This window comes from Sorghum bicolor, chromosome 4, assembly GCF_000003195.3.
Source record: "Sorghum bicolor cultivar BTx623 chromosome 4, Sorghum_bicolor_NCBIv3, whole genome shotgun sequence".
Classification (NCBI taxonomy): Eukaryota; Viridiplantae; Streptophyta; class Magnoliopsida; order Poales; family Poaceae; genus Sorghum; species Sorghum bicolor.
In genome coordinates, this window is record NC_012873.2 from 61,990,088 (window position 1) to 62,011,917 (window position 21,830).

Genomic DNA, 21,830 nt, shown 5'->3' on the forward strand with positions numbered 1-21,830 from the left:
GTATTACTTTCGCTTGTATTTGACAATTATTATCTAATTATGGACTAACTAGGTTTAAAAGATTCGTTTCGTAAATTATAGGTAAATTGTCTAATTAGTTATTTTTTATCTATATTTAATACTTATTGTAAGATTCGATGTGATGGGAAATTTTAAAAAGTTTTTGAATTTTAGGTGAAACTAAACAAGGCAGAATATTTGGTCAATCAATGTCTAGATGCTGTCCCTCGCTAAGCATTTTTTGCTCCAGAATATTTTTTTCCACAATAACTTAGCATAAGCAATCTGAAAACAAATTTTCCAAAGCATGAAATGTTTTAATAATATAAAGAAAACGGAGCTCCATTTATATTTATATATAAAATTCTCTGTGCAAGTGCGATCAACATCATATATTTTACGCTAAATTTTCATGATTGGAAAACGCTGCACAAAGGGCACCACCAATGAAGGCTAATATAGTGGTTTTAATACAAATAAAGTGATATATATAGACTAAGAAATATTGAAACTACTACTCGTAAAGTACAAATTATAACTACTTTTGGTTTGCCCATAAAGTTTTTTTTTAATTTTATCACGTCTCTTCGTTTTCTCTCTCACCAAACATATTTTTTAGAGGCTTTTACATGTATTCATTATAAAAGTTAGTAATTATCCATAAGTCATTAAAAAAGTTGAGCTGTGTCACTCTTTTATCCTCTACGCAACTTCTGTCAGATTTGACTTTAATGATGTTAGGTATAAAAAGTCAAAAATACTCTCATCTCTAAATATCCAAAAAAAATTTGAGCATCTTAACGATTTCAAATGAAAAAACTCAAAACTAGAAAGTCGTAGATTTCGTCGAGGTCTACAATTTTTCTTTGATTTTGTATAAAAAATGTTTTCTAAGATATATTAATCATATCAAATCATATATTTTTTGTATTAAATTCAATGAAAACCCTTTTTATACAAAACTTACAGATATTCTCGAGATCTATAACTTTGTAATTCTAAGTTTTTCTCATTTGAGATCATTAAGATGCTAAAAAAATTAATTACATATTTAATCTTAGGGTATTTTTAACTTTTCAGACTTGCGGTTTGATATCGTTAGAGCTAAATATAAAGGAAATGATATAAATGATAAAAGAGTTTAGAGCAGTGACACCTATAAAAGCTCAACTTTTTTAATGAGTTATAGGTACCAACTTTTATAATGTCATACCCATAAAAGTCTAAACTTTTTATCCTAATTTTCACGCTTGGAAAACACGGCTCCACGAGAAAACTACGCAGCCTGGAACAAACTGGATAAGACGGCCTAAAACCCCATTTGCCCACCTTCCCCATCCCGCTTGCCATGGCCTCACTCCACCCCACGACGGCCATGCTGCCCCATCGCCATTCCCCTGCTCCCTCTCTCAGCGCATCGTCGCTCTCATGGTCCGCCGCCATCGCCGTCTCCCGCATCCCGCCGGCCCGTGGCCTCGCGCTCCACCCATCGGTTCCGCCTCCCGCCTCCGGCAACCGTCAGGTCCGAACCTTCCTAACCCTCTCTTCTCCTCACGCACCGGCACTCTACGATTCGATTGGTTACCGCGATGATGTCCTAGCGCTGATCTAACCCATCACCAACCCGTCGCCGCAGAGCCCGGTGGTGTGCGCGGCGTGGACGCGGCGGTCGCGCGGGGAGGCGGAGCAGCGGCCCAACCGCAAGTCGTGGAAGCAGCGCACGGACATGTACATGCGCCCCTTCCTGCTCAATGTTTTTTTCTCCAAGCGCTTCGTGCACGCGAAGGTCATGCACAGGGGAACCAGCAAGGTCATAGCCGTCGCCACCACCAACGCCAAGGACCTCCGGCTCACCCTCCCGTCCCTTGTCGACGACAATGCCTGCAGGACCATCGGGAGGCTCATCGCCGAGAGGTCAATGGACGCCGACGTCTTTGCTCTGGCCTATGAGCCCAAGAAGAACGAGAGGATCGAGGGCAAGCTCGGGATCGTGATTGACACTATTAAGGAGCACGGCATCATCTTCGTCTAGGCAAGTTTCAGGGTAGGAATAGTAGGGTTCTTGTGTTTTAGTTTCGACTTCTGTAGCCTGGAAATTGTTACCTTATCGATATCAAAACACCTGCAAAAAGTATTAACACTAAAGGTCTTAGACCAATGTTGCTGACAATTGCTGTTGTCAGTTCCGAAGTTTGATGAAATTGCAAAAGTTTGACACCAAGCTAGCCTAAAGTAATAAGAAACAAAAACTGTCAAATCAACTGTAGAAATTGCCAGTTGTGATGCCAATGCTAATAAAACTTAAAAATATGACAGTTCAATGAGGTCCACTGAGCCTCAAATTTGTTATCTTAAATAACTACTGATCAAAATGTTAAGAAAAAAAAACCTTGAGACAAATTAATCCAGTTACAAATACCATTTTCTCAAAATCGAAAGTAATCAACTACACAAAATCATCATCCTTGACTGCATTAGTGAGATAATTGTAAGTTTTATTTTGCTATATTTGTTACTGATAGGATTTCAAACTTAGAGAGTATAATAAAATAAGAAATACATGGTGTTGGTGTTGCTAGGAAGTTGTAACTAGGCACTCATTAGCTTCTGTCCCTTGTTTATGTGGTAGCTGATGAATGCCCTCCAGGAGTTGTATTGTTCATGCTCTTCAAATAACAACTGAATGGTTCCACCAGATGTAGAGAGATTCATTGCACAATAACTTTGTTTATCTGTAGGATAGCTGAACTCTTCTCCCTCCCCTTGTTCGTGGAAAATTACATCTGGAAGAAAGTGGGTAAATGGTATGACAATTTGTTGGAAAGAAACAACAATGCGTCATAGTTCTGGCAGCTCGCTTATCTTTAATATCCTCCTGCTTAGCAAAGTGGGGGTAGTTCTAAGTATTCTCTTTCTTTAAGTGACTGTATGACTGTATTTTCTATCTTATAGTTTCACTGTATGATTGTATTGTCTAGATCTTTTAAGTCTGTCATTGTGGAATGTTTTTCCATGGTAAGTAATGAAAATTTATCTGTTAAGAGCTCATCATTGTTTCAACCTGATCTTAGTATGAATTCTATTTGTTTATGTACAAAACAATGATAAATGTCATTTGGTACTCACACTTTTCAGAGCTTTTGAAATGACACTTCTTGCCTAATGTTAGTATTATATTGTCATACTTGCATTGCACAGAAACAATCCTGTTATGGAACCTTCCTGCATGGGTGAACAAATGAATCCACTTATTTTTTCCCCAAACATTCTTTTATTGAAAATGAAGTAACATAGTGGGATAAACAATCTGTAAATGGTGAGTTAATTGGCTGTACCCTTGGGTGTACGAACAAGGAGTGTGGCATCTTTCTGGTTGTTCATGCAGCCTTCCAAGGAACATTTGCTTGTCCGCATCTTAAGACCCTCAACCCCTCTTAGACCTACAGAAGCAAGAACCATGGTTTCATGTTATGTTATCCGGAGAAAATGAGCTGGTCTGGTTCTTGATCTTACAGGCTGCAGCACTAGTAGTTAGTGTGAGCAAATCTCCCAGTGCCCTAGTCTCCAATCCCATGTTAATGACTGATGAAACCTGTTCCCTGGTAGCTCCTGCTGCGTTCGCCACCTCAGCACATGAGGCTGCCACCAGCGCTGCAGCTGACGTGATTGCAGCATGCATCTTCATGTCAGTGTCTTCTCTCCTATCAGTCATGGCAATGCCACTCAAATTATTTGATCCAAAGGTGCAATTTCCAATAGTTCCTGCAACTACTGTAGACAGCCTTGCAACTGAGAGGGCTGCATTTATCCGGGCAGTTTGAAGTCTTTTATCCTCCCTCTTTACATAACCCTTCTGCACTATATTCATTAGTTTGCCTTTCAACCATTCTGCCACTGGGCCTACAATCATCTGTAGAGCATTACATGTGTCAAATGTAAAATAGAAAGACTGCCTTAGCCTGGGGAAGTTTTTTCTTTGCTTACACAGTTGGCATGGCTAGTCTTGTATTTTTGACATCTTGTGCGCTGAACATTTCCACTGGATAGTAGAGCCTGTTGGAAGAGCATCCATCAGATCTGGTATATAAACTTCTGTCTATATGCATATAACATTGATATTTGTTTTTACCCTAATTTCTTCCACCCTTTTTTTGATCTCTTCATTGAGATTGAGCATGTTGTTTCCGTTGTCATCCTTGCACATATCCAGTGTACCATTGCCAGAGAATACACCTATACTCTAAGAAACACAGCATAGTTTCATAGATATTGTATTTTGATATCACTTTACAATATTGCATGAAATATAATGGGTACTGGAAAAATATTATATCCAATGAGTAGGGCCATTCCATTTTGCCATCTCAACTATCTTGTTCGAGTATAATCTGATAGGACATCTTACTCTGCATTCTAGTTTTTCTTTTCCCAGTAAAGCAATCAATGTTAGGATACACTCTGGGCCATAAGCCCATAACCCATAAGATAAATTCTTTAATGTTTGACAGTTACGCGATAAATTGAAAGCCTTTATTTTTATTTGGCAGTTCACTTGATAGATTATTTGTTTTGTTTTTTAAAGAAAAGTTCATTTTGTTTCACCAATAGTTACCCATTCATTATAGTTTATGCTTGGTTAAGGAGATCATTTTAATATATGCAATGCAACCATATATATATATATGATAATATCTAAGGTTTATAGTATGCGGTAGTGTCTTGAACAAAATATGTAATTGAAGGATGGACCAGGTATCACATCATGTGGGTGGATTGCACTCTACCATACTGTTTCAGTCTTCCATAGAACATGCAGTCCTTCTCATGCGTGCTTTTGGGTAGATCAAGATAAATGTTTTACGTCAAGTTAAAATAGAGCATCAGATTACTAGGTTCATAGGAGATGCATGCTGGCTTAATATACTTACATTTATAGACAGCAGATAAAATATTTCAGAGGAAGATAAGCTATGGGAACGAAGCTTTGCAGTTTGTAGATGGTTCTCAGTTTCCTCTGGTTCAGAATATTCTGATTTTTTTGGAATTTTGCTGTATATCTCTAGGCTTCTTTGGTCATTCAACTTCTGTTGCCATCCTTCCTGCCATGATTCATGATTACATCAAATTACTTTAGATGCTTATATGATTCCTAAGTGGTTAATTCTTTTCATCTTGGCACATAACAGTTGAAAGCAACAATTTGACCTGGAGGTCCTTAAAATTTGTCATGTATGTGGCAAAAGTGGACATTCTAACTGGCAAGAACAAAACACATATTGCTCACCTTAGGATCAAACCTTGAGACACCAATCTGGGATAGAGTTCTTCCAAATTTTACTATTTGCCCCATTTCTTGATGATCTGTACTTTCCTGTGAACATCGATAGCTGGAAGTAGCTCAAAATCAACTCTTAATAAGAGCATATATATTTTTAGAATCATAAAGCCAGCTTGATAATGTCTACATGCAATATTTATGAATACGGTGCATTTCATATTAGAATAAAATGCTGTTAGGTTATTCCTAAGGAATGCTGAAAGTAGCAAGCGATGGAGTGAAGAGCCTCATTTAATTCTTTATCGTATAGTTGAACATAAAATAGTCAAGGGAACTCATGCATATATGCTACATTTCAGTTTGGGCGTTCTTTCAGAAAACAAGCAGCCCCAGAAGCCCTCATGGATTTGCTTCTCCGATATAATGAAAAATGATGTTCTATGATTGACTGAAATAGATCAACGTTGAAAGAAGCAATATAAGAAACTGAAATATCTTCAAAGAAGATTTGACATGACAACTAATCAGTGTGGATGGTTACTCAAAAGGGAAGGGTATGCTTACTCAAAAGGGTAGGCCTGGACGTGATGAAGCTCTTAGCTGCTGACTACTTCTTGATGCCCTTATATATATGTTCTATATGTAGAAGTTATTTCTGAAAGAATCACGAGATCAGGTTGAAACTTTTAAATGGTCTCCTCTTTTTCTGATGGACTGTCATCGGATTTGCCAGCAGTATACCTTCATTGGAGTTAGCAACCTTCTGTTGACTTGGTATGCTATTAAGTCTGTTGGTGCAGAATAGAGTTTCACCTACTCTGTATGTGCTTTTATGTTATATATAGAAGATGTCTCTTACCCTTAAATCATGCTCGTGAAAAGAGTACTGTGGTGGGGTTCCTAAACTAGTGATATCTTCATGTGGCTTGGAATGTGACACCGCACTGACTCGGAGATTCTACGCAACCTTGGCATGCTCAAGGTTAGTGATTGGGCAAGGATGCTACAAGTTTTACACATACAAAACAAACCCAACAGTCTAGTGTTCTCGCTTGACTGAAATATATTACTCAGACAAGGTTTCGATGCATGACTTAGTTTCATATTTAAGTGCCATCATTTTGATTTTCTTACATAAGTTCTTGTGCTATGGCACAATGCGTCTTTGTGTCTGGAAAGTTCATTTGTCGTTTCTTAGCTGGTAAGTCAGTGTGGAACGGTGGAGCCTATATATGATCATGCCCCTGTTTGTCACGGGGTTTGATGGGGTTTCCATTATCATAACATATGATCTCGTGCCTACCTTTTTTGTAATCAATGATCTTATCTGAGGTCTGGGATCTCCTGATACCATTATTGAAGGGGACCATGAAGTAAGCTAGTTGCTTCAGTCCTAGTGTTACTAAGAAAGAAATTTTGGATCTATTGGCTCCCTGGTTTGAGCGCAAGTTGCCCCATTTGAGTGTTTACATATCTTGAAGCCATTTCTGGGATTTTCTTCTTTGGAGACCCTTCCAAGTGTTTCTGGTGCAAATGTTGTTTTTGCCCGCCTCCCTTGTTATTTGTGTGTGGAGGAAATCCTTGACTGCACTGTCTACTCTCTGCACTCTACAATCTAGTTTGTCTGATGTACCATGTAAATTTTTGACGCTGCTTACTTCGCAGTTACCATCTACAACCATCAGTTGTTTTAGTCTTCAGATATATTTTTTTAAAGAAAAATGAAAGGCATTCAATCTTCCAGATGAGTTCAAATGACCCAACTGAGCATGATGTGGTTTGAGGACCGGTAATATCTGGTATGCTTCTATCTTCCTCTTGATGTAATTACCCTTCAGAATGTGCAGTTCCATCTCCAGTCGAGTTTCAGTTCTGAACTATGAGTGCACTGTCAGTAGCTGCAAGCCCGCAACAATTCTGGCGGACCCTTTTTTTTGAGTGGAAGATATAGATTTTATTACTTAATTGAAATGTTTACATTCAGAAATATAGTAGAGCCAAGCCATACATGACGGCCAGCTCCAAGTGAACATGCATATTTAGCTAGACGATCAGCCTCCCTATTACATTTCCTACTTTCATGTGCAAAACACACATAATCAAAGGATTTTGCCCTTTCCTGGATATCCTTGAGGATCATTACATAAGTACAAAGAGGCATTTTATTAATGTTCCTCACAATGTTTAGGCAATCTGAAGCCATTATATTCTTCAAATATCACAATCTTCAGCAAGAGCTAGTGCCTTCAAGCAAGCCATTCCTTCCAGAGTTTCAAGTTCAGTTATATTTGGTATAACCATAGCACTAGCTGCAATCAACTCCACTCCATCATTACGGCAAACCACTCCAACATCTCCTTTGAATCCAACCCGATCTATAGCAGCATCGGACCCTTACGAACACCTTCTGCCGGATCTGTGGCAGGACCCATCACTGAACAGCAGGGCCTACAATAAAAGCTGGAAACTGGGCCAAGAACAGAAGTGGGAGGTAGTAAAAGTCTACCTCCCCCCCCCCCCCCCCCCCCCCACACACACACACACAACTACCCCCACAAAACCAACTTCATTTTTCCTCATTTAACTTCAAAACCGGTCAAATCATCTTCATCAATTTTTTAAACTGTATATTTTACCTCTATTCTAAAGGCGGTTTTGCTATAGTAGTGGGTTTGCTACAGTAACAATGGTTTTGTCTTTTTTAAAAAAATGTTTCTGCTGAATATTTAAAAAATCATAGTAATCACAGAAAAATTATAAAATGGAAAATCCAATTTTGTTGGACTCCACATAAGTAGATCTACATAGTAAACATATAATGTGGTATGCTTTAGTATAAAATTTTTGCTATAAAGGTTTTGTCTTTTTATTTATTTATTTATTTGGCTGAATCTTAAAATCATAGTAAATCATAGAAAAATCATAAAATATAAAATCTAATTTTTTTAGACTCCACATGAGTATATATACATAATGCACATATAATATATGTATGTTTTAGTCCAATAAAATAATTATAGAAGTTGCAGCTATAAATTGTTTCAATTAATTATCAAAAAGTATAGATCTAAAGCTACAACAAAAGAATTATACTAAATCATATCATATTTTATATTTACTCTTTAGATATGCTCATGTGGAGTCTAACAAAATTATATTTTATATTTTTGTTTTTTCTGTAATTTACTATGATTTTTAAATATTTAGCCAAAATAAATAAAAAAAGAAAAAGATAAACCTTTATAGCAAAAAACTTTGTACTAAAGCATACCATATTATATGTTTATTATGTAGATCTGCTTATGTGGTGTCCAACAAAATTAAATTTTCTATTTTATGATTTTTAATTAATTTACTATGATTTTTAAAATATTTAGCCAAAATAATTTTAAAAAAGACAAGACCACCGTTATAGCAAAACCACTGTTCACTGTAGTAAAACCGTCTTCGAAACAGTTTTAGGAGATAAAATGCACGGTTAGAAAAGTTGAAAGAGGTGGCTTTTAGAGTTAGGGAAGAAAAGCGGACTTTTGTGAAAGTTGGAGGAGCAAAAGTAGGCTTTTTCCTTAATGAGACTATCTCCAACAATGATCACCCAAAATAAAAAGACCCATTGTAAAAGGTTTCATATCTATTTTTAGTCTTCTCCAACAACAAGACCTAAAAGACAACACTCTCTGCAAATGGGTCTCGAAGAGATAGTATATCCAAATTTAGGTTATGCCTCTCCTTATACTCAAAATAGGTCTTATGTATGAGTACTCTATTGGAGGCTATAGGTAGTATTGTGTTGGAAACCTATTTTGCTATTTTGGGTTTAAGTTCCAAATGGATCTCGTATTGGAGACAGCCTGATAACAAAGCATGCAGCATGTGTGTAGTGAATCGGATCCGCAACAATGATCAAAAGCCCAGCAGGAGCGCTCCTTCTACATGGGCAGGCCCGGCACGCTAGGATCCATCTCGCTCTCGCCTGCTGTGTGCCGATGCAAGTTTTGTGACCCAGTTTTGTTGTCCTGTTTGGAACTGCTCACATGAAGTGGATTATCGTTGAAAAAAAAGCAGAAGTTTCTTTCATAAACGTGAAAACTACATAAGCAAGAAGTTGGGGAAGAGGCTCCTTCTCAGCTTCTCACCTTCCTCTGCCTCCCTTCGCCCCCATGGCAACCTTTTCGCCTTTCCTTATTGGTTCGGTCACCTTTGCCCACCCCACGCATCTCCGCCTTCCCTCGCTTCGCCGATGACCTTTGCCTCCTCTCTCTACCGAGGCCCTCTGGCTCTCTTGGGGCTCGGGCGCTCGGCACACCTCTACCACTGTCCTATCCTCCCATCTCATTCGACACTGGCACTGGTGATGTCTTTGACGGTGCGAGGAGATGCAGGTGGTGGTTGTGGCGTTGGACACTATGGGTGCGTTTGCGGGGGCGGCCCAGCGGCTCGGCTGCGCCTTTGGGCTGCAACTTGCCGTGTTTGTTTCCCTGGCCCATTCTGAAGCCTGGCTTCCGGCAGCCAAAATCGCCGTCTCCGCCTGGCCCTGGGGAAACGCCGCTAGGGTTCGTTTCTTCCCAGCCTGGTCGCTCGCGGCGCGCGGCGGACGATTTCGGGGCGCAGCGTGGGCGTGGAGGGTGGCTGGCGGGAGCTCGCGCGGGAAGGTGAAACTTCCGCGCGCGCGTTCTCACCTGGTGAAATCTCCCGGCTATAAGTAGTACCCGCCCTGGCGCTTCTCCTCCTCCCCTTCCGAGCTCAAATCCCTTAACCCTACCTCGTGAGAGACCGGCGGCGGTGACCACTGCGCGGCTGCGGAGGCGGCAAGCGTCGGCTTTGTCTCCGTTCCCGGCGTTGGAACCTCTGCGCCGCCTTGGTGCTGCTTGTGCCGGGACTCCGAGTTGGTGGCTTCTTCTTCCTCCTCTCCGACTCGTCTTCGTCCACTCCCATCGGATCCGCTTCCCCTACTTCCAGATCTGCTTCCTCTCCGTTTCGCCTACCCCGAGCCCAAGGTGAAATCGAGCTGCTGCTGTTGTTTTTTCTAGGGTCATGAATGATTTAGGGTTTGGGGGGATACATGCTTCGTTTGAGATTATACTTTTCTTTTTGCTGTTGTTTGCACTGTTGTTTATGTTGTTGTTTTTATGTTGTTGTTTATCAAGGGTTTCAGATTATATTGTTGTTTATACTGTTGTTTATACTCCCATCGTATTTTTGTTTGTATGGTCAATGATGTTGTCCAATCTGTGCACCCGGAGGCCTCATTTCGATGTTGCAGCCGTGCATTTTTCTTTGAATTATTTCATCAGCAAGCTTGTTGATGCCTGGCAGGCCTTGTTTAGCTGAACAGTAATTTTTATTTCATCTGGATGTAGATGGATCCCTCTGTGAGCCATGACATGATGCGCAGACAAGCTGCTGCCTTGACAGTAGTGATGGTGTCTTTTGTGACCACCAGGCTCAAAAGAAAGATGCCTGACTCTGAAACACAGCCTGACCCTGTAGCACCTATTATTAGGGAACAAAATGAGCAACATAGACAGCGGACTTTGAGCCTCATCTACCATTCCACTGATGTAGAGTGCATTTCCATGCTTAGGATGAGTAGAGCACCTTTTTTGCATTATGCAGTACTTTTAGAGTTAGGCAGCTGGTGACTGACAGGGAGGGTGTCTCAGTGGAGGAGCAAGTTGCCATGTTTCTCCATGTTGTTGGGCACAACCAGAGGTTTAGAGTTGTACACCATCCTTTTAGGAGATCTATTCAAACTGTCCACAAGCACTTTCATCAAGTGTTGTATGCTGTTGGTGAGCTTAGGGATGAAATCATCAAGGCACCTAGCAGTGGCACCAACCCTAAGATTCTTGGAAGTCATAGGTGGAATCCATACTTGAAGGTAAATGTTTGCCTAGGTTTCATGAATTGTTGCTAGTTACTATTATCTTTCACTCACCACTGGTTTTTAGGATTGTATTGGTGCCATTGATGGCACTCATGTGCTGGCAAGGGTGCCTAGGCACATGCAGCAAGCTTTCAGGGGTCGAAAAAAGGATCCAACACAAAATGTTATGGTTGCTGTGGACTTTGATATGAAGTTCACATATGTGTTAGCTGGTTGGGAGGGTTCTGCACATGATGCACACATTCTTTCTGATGCCATTGAAAGGGACGATGGGTTCACTGTCCCACAAGGTAATTGCACTAGCACATCACGAAAATGAGGACATATGTCATTACCACACTAGCTCACAGTAGATATCACATTGTAGGTAAATTTTATTTGGTGGATGCCGGATACGCATGTCGCAATGGTTTCCTCCCCCCCTATAGGGGGGTCAGGTACCATTTGACCGAGTTTGGGGGCACAAACAGACCTACCAATGCCAGGGAGCTATTCAACCTCAGACATTCATCACTTAGAGTCACTGTCGAAAGGGCTATAGGTGCATTGAAGAATAGATTTCGTATCCTGTACAATAAACCCTTTCATAGGTACAAGACTCAAGTCAGGCTTGTGCTGGCATGTGCCATCCTCCACAACTGGATCATTAGCTTTGGTACTGATGAGCATGTCCCCGCAGAGGAAGGATTCACTGGCACTTTACCTGATCCTCTTGATAGTGTTAGCTTGGAACAAGATTCACTTGTCATGGCTCAGAAGAGGGATGAAATATGCAATGCTATGTGGGAAGGAAGGGGAACTTCTAGGGTGTGATGGTGCATGATGGTAAGCTTGTTGAAAGGCCATTCTGTTATGCTTCTTTGCCCTGCCATGGAACTCTTGCTTGTGTGATGAAAATGTTATCATTTCTTGGACTTGGCTGAGACCAAATGTAATTTCATGTAATTCTGGTATTCTGTTGAATTGTTTTTTTTGCAATCTGCGTTCTCCATTATGCCTTTGGGTGTCTAATTGCATTTTTATGTTGGTACCAAATGTTAGGATGCCTGAACTCGGTGTTGATTTGGTTGGTGTGGATGGTGGTGTTGATGTTTTAGAAGAGATGATCAGGGTTGGGTCGACTGCTGCCCACCCTATTCCTGTAGGTGCTGTAGCTGCCCCAGAAGGAGCAGATCCTGCTCCTGCTCCTGCAAATGCTGGAGGTGGTAGGGTTATGAGGTGGAACAACAACACTTCAGGTTTTGTGCTTAGGAGGATGGCTCAGCTTGTTAGTGATGGTAGCAGGCCTGACAAGGTCTTCAAGGACAAGGATGTCAACTACGTGGCCAAATGCCTTAAGGAGTTTTGTGGTGAGATAGTGAGCCCAACTCAGGTCTACAACCACCTGAGGAAGTGGAGGCAGAAGTGGGCTAGGGTTGCTAAGTTGAAGGACCTTAGTGGGGCTTTATGGGATAGTGACACCAATGCTATCATGCTTGAGCAGGAGCACTACCTTGGTCACTGCAAGGTAGATGAGTTCACCTCTTTCCTATGTGTACTTACCCTCTTTTTTGTAGTGAATCAACTATAACTATATCTTTCCAACCCCTTCTTCAGGACCATCCAAAAGATTCTGAGTTCCTAAACACTCCCATTAGGTTCTACACAGAGATGGAAGCCATTTTTGGGGGTAATCTTGCCACAGGTAGGTATGCACTAGGTTCAGGTGAACCACTTGGTCAGTCTCAAGCTGACAGTGTTCCTACCAAGGTTGAGCCCCCTCCCATGACCAACAGCAGTAAGCAAACTGAGATACTCCCTGAGGGCAGCAAAACCACTTTTGTGCCTGCTTCTACTGTTTGTGGAAAGAGGAAGAGGAATTTCAGTGAGGATGAGATGCTTATGCTGACCAACATGTCTGACGCAGTGAATAATGTGGCCAATGCTCTCAGGGAGACTGGTGCTGCTTATGTGGAGGATAACTTGTACCAGGCAGTAATGGAGATGGAGGGGTACAGTGAGGACGCACTGCTGGTTGCCTATGGCCACCTCCTGGACAACAAGGCACAAGCTAGGGGCTTTGTGCTAATGAGTGGTGCACATAGGACCTTATGGCTTAGGAATTACCTAGCCAAGCACTACTTCATGTAGTTGGACATCAATGGGTGCATGTCCATGTGGGGGTTGACTGTTGAGATGTATAGTTCCTCCACCCCCCCCCCCACTCTCCCTTTCTTTTGGAGTACAGGGTACTTGTTAGGCTTTTGTGCAGGGTGGTTCTACTAACACCTAACCTTTTGGTGGTTCAGTTTAGTTGGGAGTGTGGGCAGCATTTGAGCCCTTAGTTAATTGGCCAGAACTAGTATTTGTAACATACTTTAAGCAGCCTCTGTTGGCTGTTGTTTATTTCATGCTTGAATTCTGTCTACACTGTTATTTGTCTACACTGGTTTTGTCTTTCATGTTTCCTGTGTACTATGAAGCTTTTTGGTTTCTTCTTGGCCGATGATGACAAAAATTTATGATATGGGTTTCCTGTTTTTGTTGTGTCATTCATCACATCTGAAGGAACCATAAACTTTACTCAGCAACAATTGGGTCTATGACTCAAGGTGATGGCTAGAAGTTTATGGTCCTCCAGATGCCATGGGTGCCACAAATGTTTGGATTTTCCATTACAGCTACCAATGATTACTGAGGTGGCTTTACATTTGGCCTATGATGACATACATAACAATCTGAGGTGGCTTTACACTTGTAATTGCTCTTGTTTTGTAAGGCTAGCATTCACTCATGGTTATCATCAGGACATGGGATACATCCATCCCCAATGCAACAGGTCTTGGTCTTACCACCTGATGGCTGAGGATGGATGTATCTCATGGCCCCATGGTACTCATGAAACAGTTCTTTGGGATCCACAAAGTTGCCACCAGTGAAGATTGTCTTAAGAATAAATTGTGCAAAGTCAATAAGGTCTGAGGCCCCCCCTTTATGTGCTTATGTCCTAGCCTATGATGTCACATGATGTAGTAATGAAGCAACAAATGGTTGCGGCATGGAAGAACTTCCATTTGGTTCAAACCAAACTGAAGTTCTTCAATGCCGCAGTCATAGTTGTTTCAATTTGGTTCTTTATGACTGAGGCTTATTCAGTTCCATTTCAAAGACTAGCAGAATTGAAATCTAAATTGATGTTCGGGTTTTTTTGAAGGAACATGACTTGGTATGTTGTGTACAAGGGATACAAGCCTGGAGTGTATGCAGACTGGGCTGACTGCAATGCACAGGTTGCTGGTTTTAAGAAGAACTGCTACCAGGGGTTTCCAACAAAGGAAGAGGCAGTAGCCTCTTTCTTAGAGTACCTGGGCTGTGATGAAGATGCCATGGAAACCAATCTCTTTCCCAAACAACAAGGCATCACTGAGCCCAAGCAAGTTGTTGGTACAATGAACATCTTTCTTCCTATAGCTATATCTCTGATTGTGCTCTTGGTGGCCATGGTTATGTATGTATCTAAATCTTGTTGCACTTGTCCTGCAAATAAGTAGGTCCTGCAGCTTTTCTAGCTTTCAGATTAAGTATTGTATGCTGAACTAAATTAATTCGAATGGGCAATGATGTTAAAACTGAGGCCCAATTTAGATGTTGTAACAAGGAGGATTTCTGTGTGTGTTATGTTTATTTTGCTGCATCTTTGCAAAATTCAGTTCAAAACATGTGAATTGTTGTATTCTGATCATGGGCCTGGCCGAGTTTCATATGTGCCAAACACAATCTCCATAAGGTAGTTGAGGTAGTTGTCCTGTTAGCCTGGCTCCCAACTGCTACACAAACACCAGCTACTTTGGGCCAGGCTAGTTTCATACAATGACACAAACAACAGCACTTGCTCCAAACAAGCCTGGCTTGGCTGGGCCTGGGTCTGATGGGCTAGCCAGGCTGGGCTGGTACACCCTCACAAACGCACCCTATATGGGCGGGATTAGCGGGTTCTGCTAAACACTCCTGCTTGACTTTTTTTTTTCTTTGCAAAGTTGCTTACGTAAAAAGCCAGTGAAAAAGTTGACTTATTGTCCATTTGGCACAGCTCCCAGGTGCTCCGGCTCCTTTTGCTCGGTCACTATAGTGCACTATTCACAAGCCAAAACGGATCTAGCTCCAGCCAAAATATAATGAGAAAATGAAGGAGACGGAGGCGCTATATATACTTTTATAGTACTGCTATAGTTGTGGAGTCAAAGCCGCACGAAGCCTCTCCAAGCAAGCTCTTATATAAAAGAAAAATCCTGAAAATAAAATGGATCCAAACATGGTATCTGCACCTGTGACACCATTTCACTGTTTGTTTTCAGGAGCCTTCACTGCTGACTGCTGTTTGTAATTCTCAGTGGCACATATCCTAAGCAAAAAAAAAAATCTTTTGATGTAGCGGTGATGTACTTGAAGTCCTGAACATGTTGTTGTGCAGTGGTGTCCGTGACTTGCCTGTACAGTGATTAGTCGACTGTACATGTTTCCGTCTCCGCGCTTCATGGCGCTCATGCAATGCAATGTCCCTCCCTAACAGCACGCGCAGTGCAAACAGGGACGGATCCAGGATTTTGGATCAATGGTGTCACTATGAATTTGTGAACCGACAATCACAGCTTATAGTAAACAAATAATACACTAGAAAGTTGATATGGTTTAATAGATCAAAGTAACAGATCAATGTATACATAGGCATAACATATGTTTACCTCTTATAAAAGCATTTTGCGGTTGCGATTTTCCATCTTTTGAAAGCGATCTATTATAACTTTGTCTGGGATTGTTGCTAGAAAGGCAGGCTCAACAAAGCAAATGATGCAGTCATTCATAAACTTGTTGCCAATACGGTTGCGTGATAAAGTCTTCACTGTTTTCATTGCTGAGAAGCACCTCTCTACAGATGCTGTGGCTAAAGGTAAAACAAGTACTATGACCTGCATAGACACATTGTATTATAGACCATTTCCAAAATTCATAAAATATAAAGAAAAGAAATGCAGCCACTAATACCTCTGAAAAGCAATTAGCAATGTCCTTCTGAATATTTGGAGCCACCATTTGATGATTTTCTGGAGCATTCCTTAGCACAACCCGCTTTATTTTTTCATTTTGCGCTGCCATAAGCTTTACCAACTCTATAAAATTTCCCCTATTAGGGGAGTCCCGCGACTCATCATTGCCCCGAAAAGCTAATCCTTGATGCAACAAGTACCTAACAGCATTTATCGAAGTACTTAGACGAATAAAGTACTACTCTTTGGCAACATCTTGCTGCTTGTTGAGAGCAAAAAGAATTGATTGGTTTGGCTTCAGCAAATTGTTACATCTTTTCACAGCTGTGTTATGATAGCTAGTTATCCCACCTATATGAGTATCCAGCCTTTGTTTGTTGTTCCATCCAGACCATCCCTTTATTACAAATGCATCATTTCCACCTTGCCCTTCAATACAATCTCTAAACAGGTAGCAGTATAGACAAAAAGCTTTATCCACCTTCGGACTATATTCTAGCCAATCATATTGTTCAAACCATTCATGATTGAACCGTCGTGGCTTTTTTGCTATGACTGTTTGTGGATAATCAAAACCAGGTTGTGGTCTGTGAGGACCTCTAACCAAATATCTTCTCCTTATCTCTTCTTGTAGCTTTAGGCCTGGATATTCTATTATTCTCTTCCTATCAGCCGGATCATAAGGAAGTTCATCTAGATTAACATCTCTTGGTGACAATATCCGAGTCTTATTCTGAACATTAGTGTTTGATGCACCTCTATCTGTATGTGAAGTCCCTTCATCAATGGCTGCTGCTGGTAATTTTCTTTTCAAGAAACGTTCCATCAAATTCATACTACCTGAACGTGTAAAAATTAATTAGAAACTACAACACATTTGCAGAAAAGAAAATGAAAAGAATTAATTTGCTTTTGCTACCTGAACCACCGGCCATTGTGATCTCAAGGAAGTTTGATAGATGATTACAAATTTAAAAGGCCCCAATGGATCGATGGATTAATCTGCCCTAGGAAAAAAATAACTTCACAACTTATTTGCTCAGTGCCAAATTACCAATAGGAGGTACAAATCAATTTGTGAAATTTGATGCCGGATTGAATTTGGGTAAAACCTTACCTGATGTTGATGTGTGCTCCTGCCGCCAGCCGCCGGCTGCTGTATGTCTTGCGAGTCTTCGTTCTGAAGGAAAGGAAGATGGAGGACTCCTCGTCTCCTGCGTAGGATATTTTCTTTTAGCTGGACCTGTAGCTCGTGATTGGGCTTTGTAAATTCATTTGATAAATGGGCCGGTGGACCAAACAAAAGCCTGCTCAGAAGAACAGGTCACGTGGCGAGCTAAGCTGCTGTCATCAATATAAAATGAGAAAGGTATATACGGCCCTAATGACAGGCACTGCTGTCCGGTGACAGCAATGACTCTATACTGGGTCCGTCACTGAGTGCAAAGATGTTTATATAAGCATCGCACAAGAGCTCTGAACCTACAGATATTCAGAATGAGATTAAGAACCTATTCAAACGTCAGTTGCGCCAACGAGAAAGTCACGGTGCCGTAGCCATATCAAGTGAGCTCTGCTCAGGCGCGCCTTCGGCCTTCTTCCCTCGCGCCGGTCCGGCTCGCATCCCTACAGTACTCCGACGACGCCATTCATCTCCGCGCTCTCGTACGTGGCGCCGCCGACCGCCGTGGTAGCGAAGGCAATCACATATTGGCATCACCACAATTTTCCGAGGTTTCGATTTCCCAACGGCGCAGGGCGGCAGGGGGTGGTGAATCTGACTGAATCCACGCAGCTCCCTCGGTGACAGGGCCGTGACGGATGGATTGGGCCAGGCCGCGTAGCGCTATCAATTTCTTCATTTCCATGTCACCCCGTCCACGCACGACACAGTGACACACAGGGCAGAGAAAGAGCTGTAGCTTTCGGAACTGACCGTGGCAACGGGAAGATCAGAATGGCTCCCCCCTAGTAGGATTTATAAAATGCTGGGCAGAATCCTCACGTTCTGAGCTGAAGGTGACGTTGCTGTATTGCCGTCTTCAGAAATATATAGTTCTGCTGGCTTGCCGCCGGCTGATAATTCGGCGGCTGACGGACATATACTTAGCTAGCAAACATACCTGGTCAATCGTTAACTAATCAACCCGCGTTTTAATTAATTATTAGCTGCGAAGGTGATGCATTGCCGCTATCCAAATTAAGCTGCGTCTCGAAAACCCGATCGTGATAGGCTCGGTTGAACCGACACGATTATTATTATTTTTCTCCACGTCAGGGATTATTTATTGAAAACGTTGCGATGGTGACACTTCCCTTCTTGTTGCCTTGTCAGTTTCCTTCGCATTTGGTTCTTTACGAACTGCTTGCTCGTGACGATTGTGCACTGTCACGATTGTGCAACAGCGTCACCGCTTTGATCTTTTTCCAGGTGGTGCAACAGCGTGCACTGTCACGTACGATTGCGCACTAGCTTGTTCCTCTCGGCCTCGGGAGATAAGAAAACGGCGGCGTCACCGCTTTGATCTTTCCACGCCCTTGCTTGACGGGATCAGCAGGCAGCACCCTGAGCGGCTGAGCTCTCGTCGGAAGCTTCGAGGGCTAGCGTGCGCGTGCTGCCTTCGTCCGGCGACGAGCACGGGCCGGCCCGCGACCGGGAGGGAGCGCAAGGAACCCGGCGGAGGCGGGCGGACGCGGCACCGCCGCGCTTTAGTTTCCCGTGGGCGCGACGTGACGACCGACACTCCCTGCCGGGACGGACGAGGCCGGACGACGACGACAAGTCGCGGACCTGGTGGCCGGACCGGTGGCGCCGCCGGGCCGCCCTTTCTCCATCTGCCGCCCGCAGTCCCGTCCCGGTTTTCTATCTAGAAGACAACGAGGGGCATTAGCAGACTAGCAGTTGTTGGCTTCCTTCCCGTACGTCTTCCATCCCCCCAGAGACGGATGGAACGCGCGGAACTAAAACTACGGAAGCAAGGTCGTCGCGCTCGCTCGAGAGCGAGAAGCTCTAGATCGAGCTGATGTTTACTCGTCTCACGGGTCACGAGAGCGCAAAAGGTGCACGAGCAAACACTACGCCACGGATATGAATGGAACAGCTTCTGGAGATGGAGTACTAGCTACATGCATGACGACGCGACCGACCGAGCTCGGCGGATCCGTGCGGTGCCGTTCGTGCCGCGCATCGACTTCATCCGTTTAAATGCGTACTATATAGAGTGGAGTACGGTGGGCTTTCCGCATACACAGCGGTCAATTTAGTTCGGCGAGCGACGGTTATGTGGCACAGAAACGGACACAACAAAACCTTCGCACTCAATATCTCAGTCAGTGACGAAAAAAACATGGAAATGTGTTGCCTGGTACTAAAATACACACGTGGTCGTTTCGTCGGCGAAAGATCCAACATGGTCGTGGGGTCCGTCGTGTGCCCCTAGGCTCGCGGTTTGGATTCTTTTTTTTTTTTGGCTAATACTAGTTACTAGCTGCGTGTCTAGATTAAGGTATGGTGGTGGAGCCAATGGTGTATCTACAATGCAAAATTTTTTACATTAATTGGTGCTTAATATCAACCACTAGCGCATCTCCCTTTAAGCACTCGTGCGGTCGTGCCTAGCTAAGCACCTTCTTGCGGCAAAAACAAAAGGCCTATAAATAGTTGAACACAAGCACGAAGGGAACGGTAAGAAAAATAATAACAAATGCCTAACGTACCGTTTATGAATCATTTTTCTCGCTAGTATTATCCACTGCCATTAAGAAGATCTCAAACCTTGACTTCCATATCTTTTTTTTTATTTTTTGATTAACAGTTTTAAACTGACATAATGAGATTTATGTTGAAAAGTAGTATCCTAATTAACATCAGAAACGTCTACCTCTGGCTTATCATTATCGAATACGCAACACGTGGTACACAGACGATGACACATGTTGGGGCTTCGAGAAGAAAATAAGAGGGTGTTTGGTTGGGGTTGTTAAAATTTAACAAGTATGGTAGCATTTTCATTTTATTTGATAATTAGTGTCCAATCATATATTAATTAGTCTCAAAAGATTCGTCTCGTAAATTACTCTCTAGCGATGTTTTTAGTTTCATAAACAGTCAACATTTAGTACTTTATACATGTGTCCAAATATTCGATGTGACAGACGATAAACTTTACCGCTTCAAACCAAACATGTCGTAACTCTTTTGCGTTGTGCCGTAGTGTTCTTTCTTTTGCACTTTTGTTTTTGGATTCCAAATAGCCATCCCTAAACCTAGGTATTATATAAGGATACGGGTGTTTTGCCTAGGCTAGACTAGGTACTCCGTGAGACTATAATGGATTATGGGTTCATCTTATAGAGTTTTTATTTAAGTTTGTAATTGACCTTGAAATGCTTTTATCGTGTAACAAAGAAACACACAAAAATATATGTAGTGGTAACCACAAAAGAATAGGGGTGGCCATGATCCAAGCCTCAAGGAAGCTCGTCCTCTGTTTGAGGGTATTTGATAGGTTTTTTTTTTGTTCGTATGAGAATAGCCCCGTCCTGTATATATAATTTGATTTGTATTTAGGAAATTTGTAGAGTTCTAAACAAGAAGCCATGCTCTGTATGCATCGCAAAACAGGACGATACAATCAAGCTAAGGAATTCAACAGTTCACACCCTTGACTCATGCTCAACGGCTTTTTTGCCCAGGGTACATAGCCATAAAAATTGAGTCTCAGTTATTGGACAACTTATATATTTTTTGTGATAGTATAGTAATTGTCAATATTCTAAATAAAGTTATTTTTGGACGGATCTAGAAAAATATTTACGGAAGACTTCTTCTATCTTGAGACAACTTTAGTCCTTTCTTACCGTGTGTTTGGTTGGAGAGTGGGGCGAGTCGGGTCAGAGTGAACCTGTTCTCGTGGCTGTTTGGTTGGAGGATGGGAGGGTTGGGTTGGCTCCAGCGTGGAATATTCCTCTCAAATGCGGGTTGGACTCGTCCGTCAAAATTTGGCGGACGGAGCCGCTCCAGCCGGGTTGACTCCACCAAACACTGAATTCCTTCAACCAAACACTTAACGAAGCCGTTTTGTCCCTAATTCTTCAACCAAACACTGAAACGGGTTGGCTCCATCCCCAAAAGCAGAAGTGTAACCAAACACTGGACGGGTTGGCTCCGTCTCCAAAAAGTGGGTTGGATCCAACCCAGCCCACCTAACCCCTAACCAAACACACGGTTAAAGTGTATCAATGACAAATATTTATAGAAGGGGATAAGAAGGGCCCCATAGGTTCTCGCGGGGGTCTAAAGCCCCCGGCAGCCCAGTCACTATAGAAAGCCATGCAGCGTGAGCACGACGGCCCGGCCCGGTAACTTGCGGGCCTAGGCGGGCCCGACCCAGTGGTGCAGACTGTGCTTGGGCCGACCTCTGAGCCCATAGGTTGCCATGACCCAGCCTGAGTTTTAGGGGTCGGCCCGGCAACGGTCCGATGCCACCTCATTTTTATGTTACATGTCTTTTGATGTCATTTCTATGACTTGAGATTGAGATTGTGAATCTGAGAAGTAATAATTGTAAAAACATTGATTGTGACATTATGTTGATGAAGTGATCATTGTCATTGTGTGGTTATTTTAATTTTTTTTACA

The 21,830-nt window shown here is 42.4% G+C and overlaps 2 protein-coding genes across 6 annotated transcripts; one reads left to right on the forward strand and one right to left on the reverse strand.

Moving 5' to 3' along the window:
* On the forward strand, positions 1,291–7,014 carry LOC110434343 (50S ribosomal protein L18). Of its 5 annotated transcripts, none has more exons than XM_021458207.1 (3): positions 1,291–1,522; positions 1,637–2,044; positions 5,638–7,014. In XM_021458207.1, exons 1-2 carry the CDS (start codon positions 1,349–1,351, stop codon positions 2,030–2,032), a joined length of 570 nt encoding a protein of 189 aa, XP_021313882.1. In that variant the 5' UTR covers positions 1,291–1,348; the 3' UTR covers positions 2,033–2,044; positions 5,638–7,014. The 5 variants fall into 5 exon arrangements, with proteins under 5 accessions (XP_021313882.1, XP_021313879.1, XP_021313881.1 ...); XM_021458204.1 differs by lacking the exon at positions 5,638–7,014 and adding an exon at positions 2,739–3,151; XM_021458206.1 differs by lacking the exon at positions 5,638–7,014 and adding an exon at positions 2,744–3,151.
* On the reverse strand, positions 3,464–5,350 carry LOC8073899. The gene is made up of 5 exons (XM_021459593.1): positions 5,285–5,350; positions 4,929–5,099; positions 4,130–4,240; positions 3,985–4,053; positions 3,464–3,910 (listed from the first exon to the last, which is right to left on the reverse strand). The coding sequence occupies exons 1-5, from the start codon at positions 5,348–5,350 to the stop codon at positions 3,464–3,466; spliced, it is 864 nt and encodes a 287-aa protein (XP_021315268.1).

Excerpts from the sequence above, each read along its gene's own strand:
- LOC110434343 (XM_021458207.1), top strand. The coding sequence starts at position 1,349 with ATGGCCTCACTCCACCCCACGACGGCCATGCTGCCCCATCGCCATTCC. Across the intron at positions 1,523-1,636 it reads CCGCCTCCGGCAACCGTCAG|AGCCCGGTGGTGTGCGCGGC; the intron begins GTCCGAACCTTC and ends CCGTCGCCGCAG.
- LOC8073899 (XM_021459593.1), bottom strand. The coding sequence starts at position 5,350 with ATGGGGCAAATAGTAAAATTTGGAAGAACTCTATCCCAGATTGGTGTC. Across the intron at positions 5,100-5,284 it reads TCTCAAGGTTTGATCCTAAG|GAAGGATGGCAACAGAAGTT; the intron begins GTGAGCAATATG and ends GAATCATGGCAG. Across the intron at positions 3,911-3,984 it reads AGACTAGCCATGCCAACTGT|ATGATTGTAGGCCCAGTGGC; the intron begins GTAAGCAAAGAA and ends AATGCTCTACAG.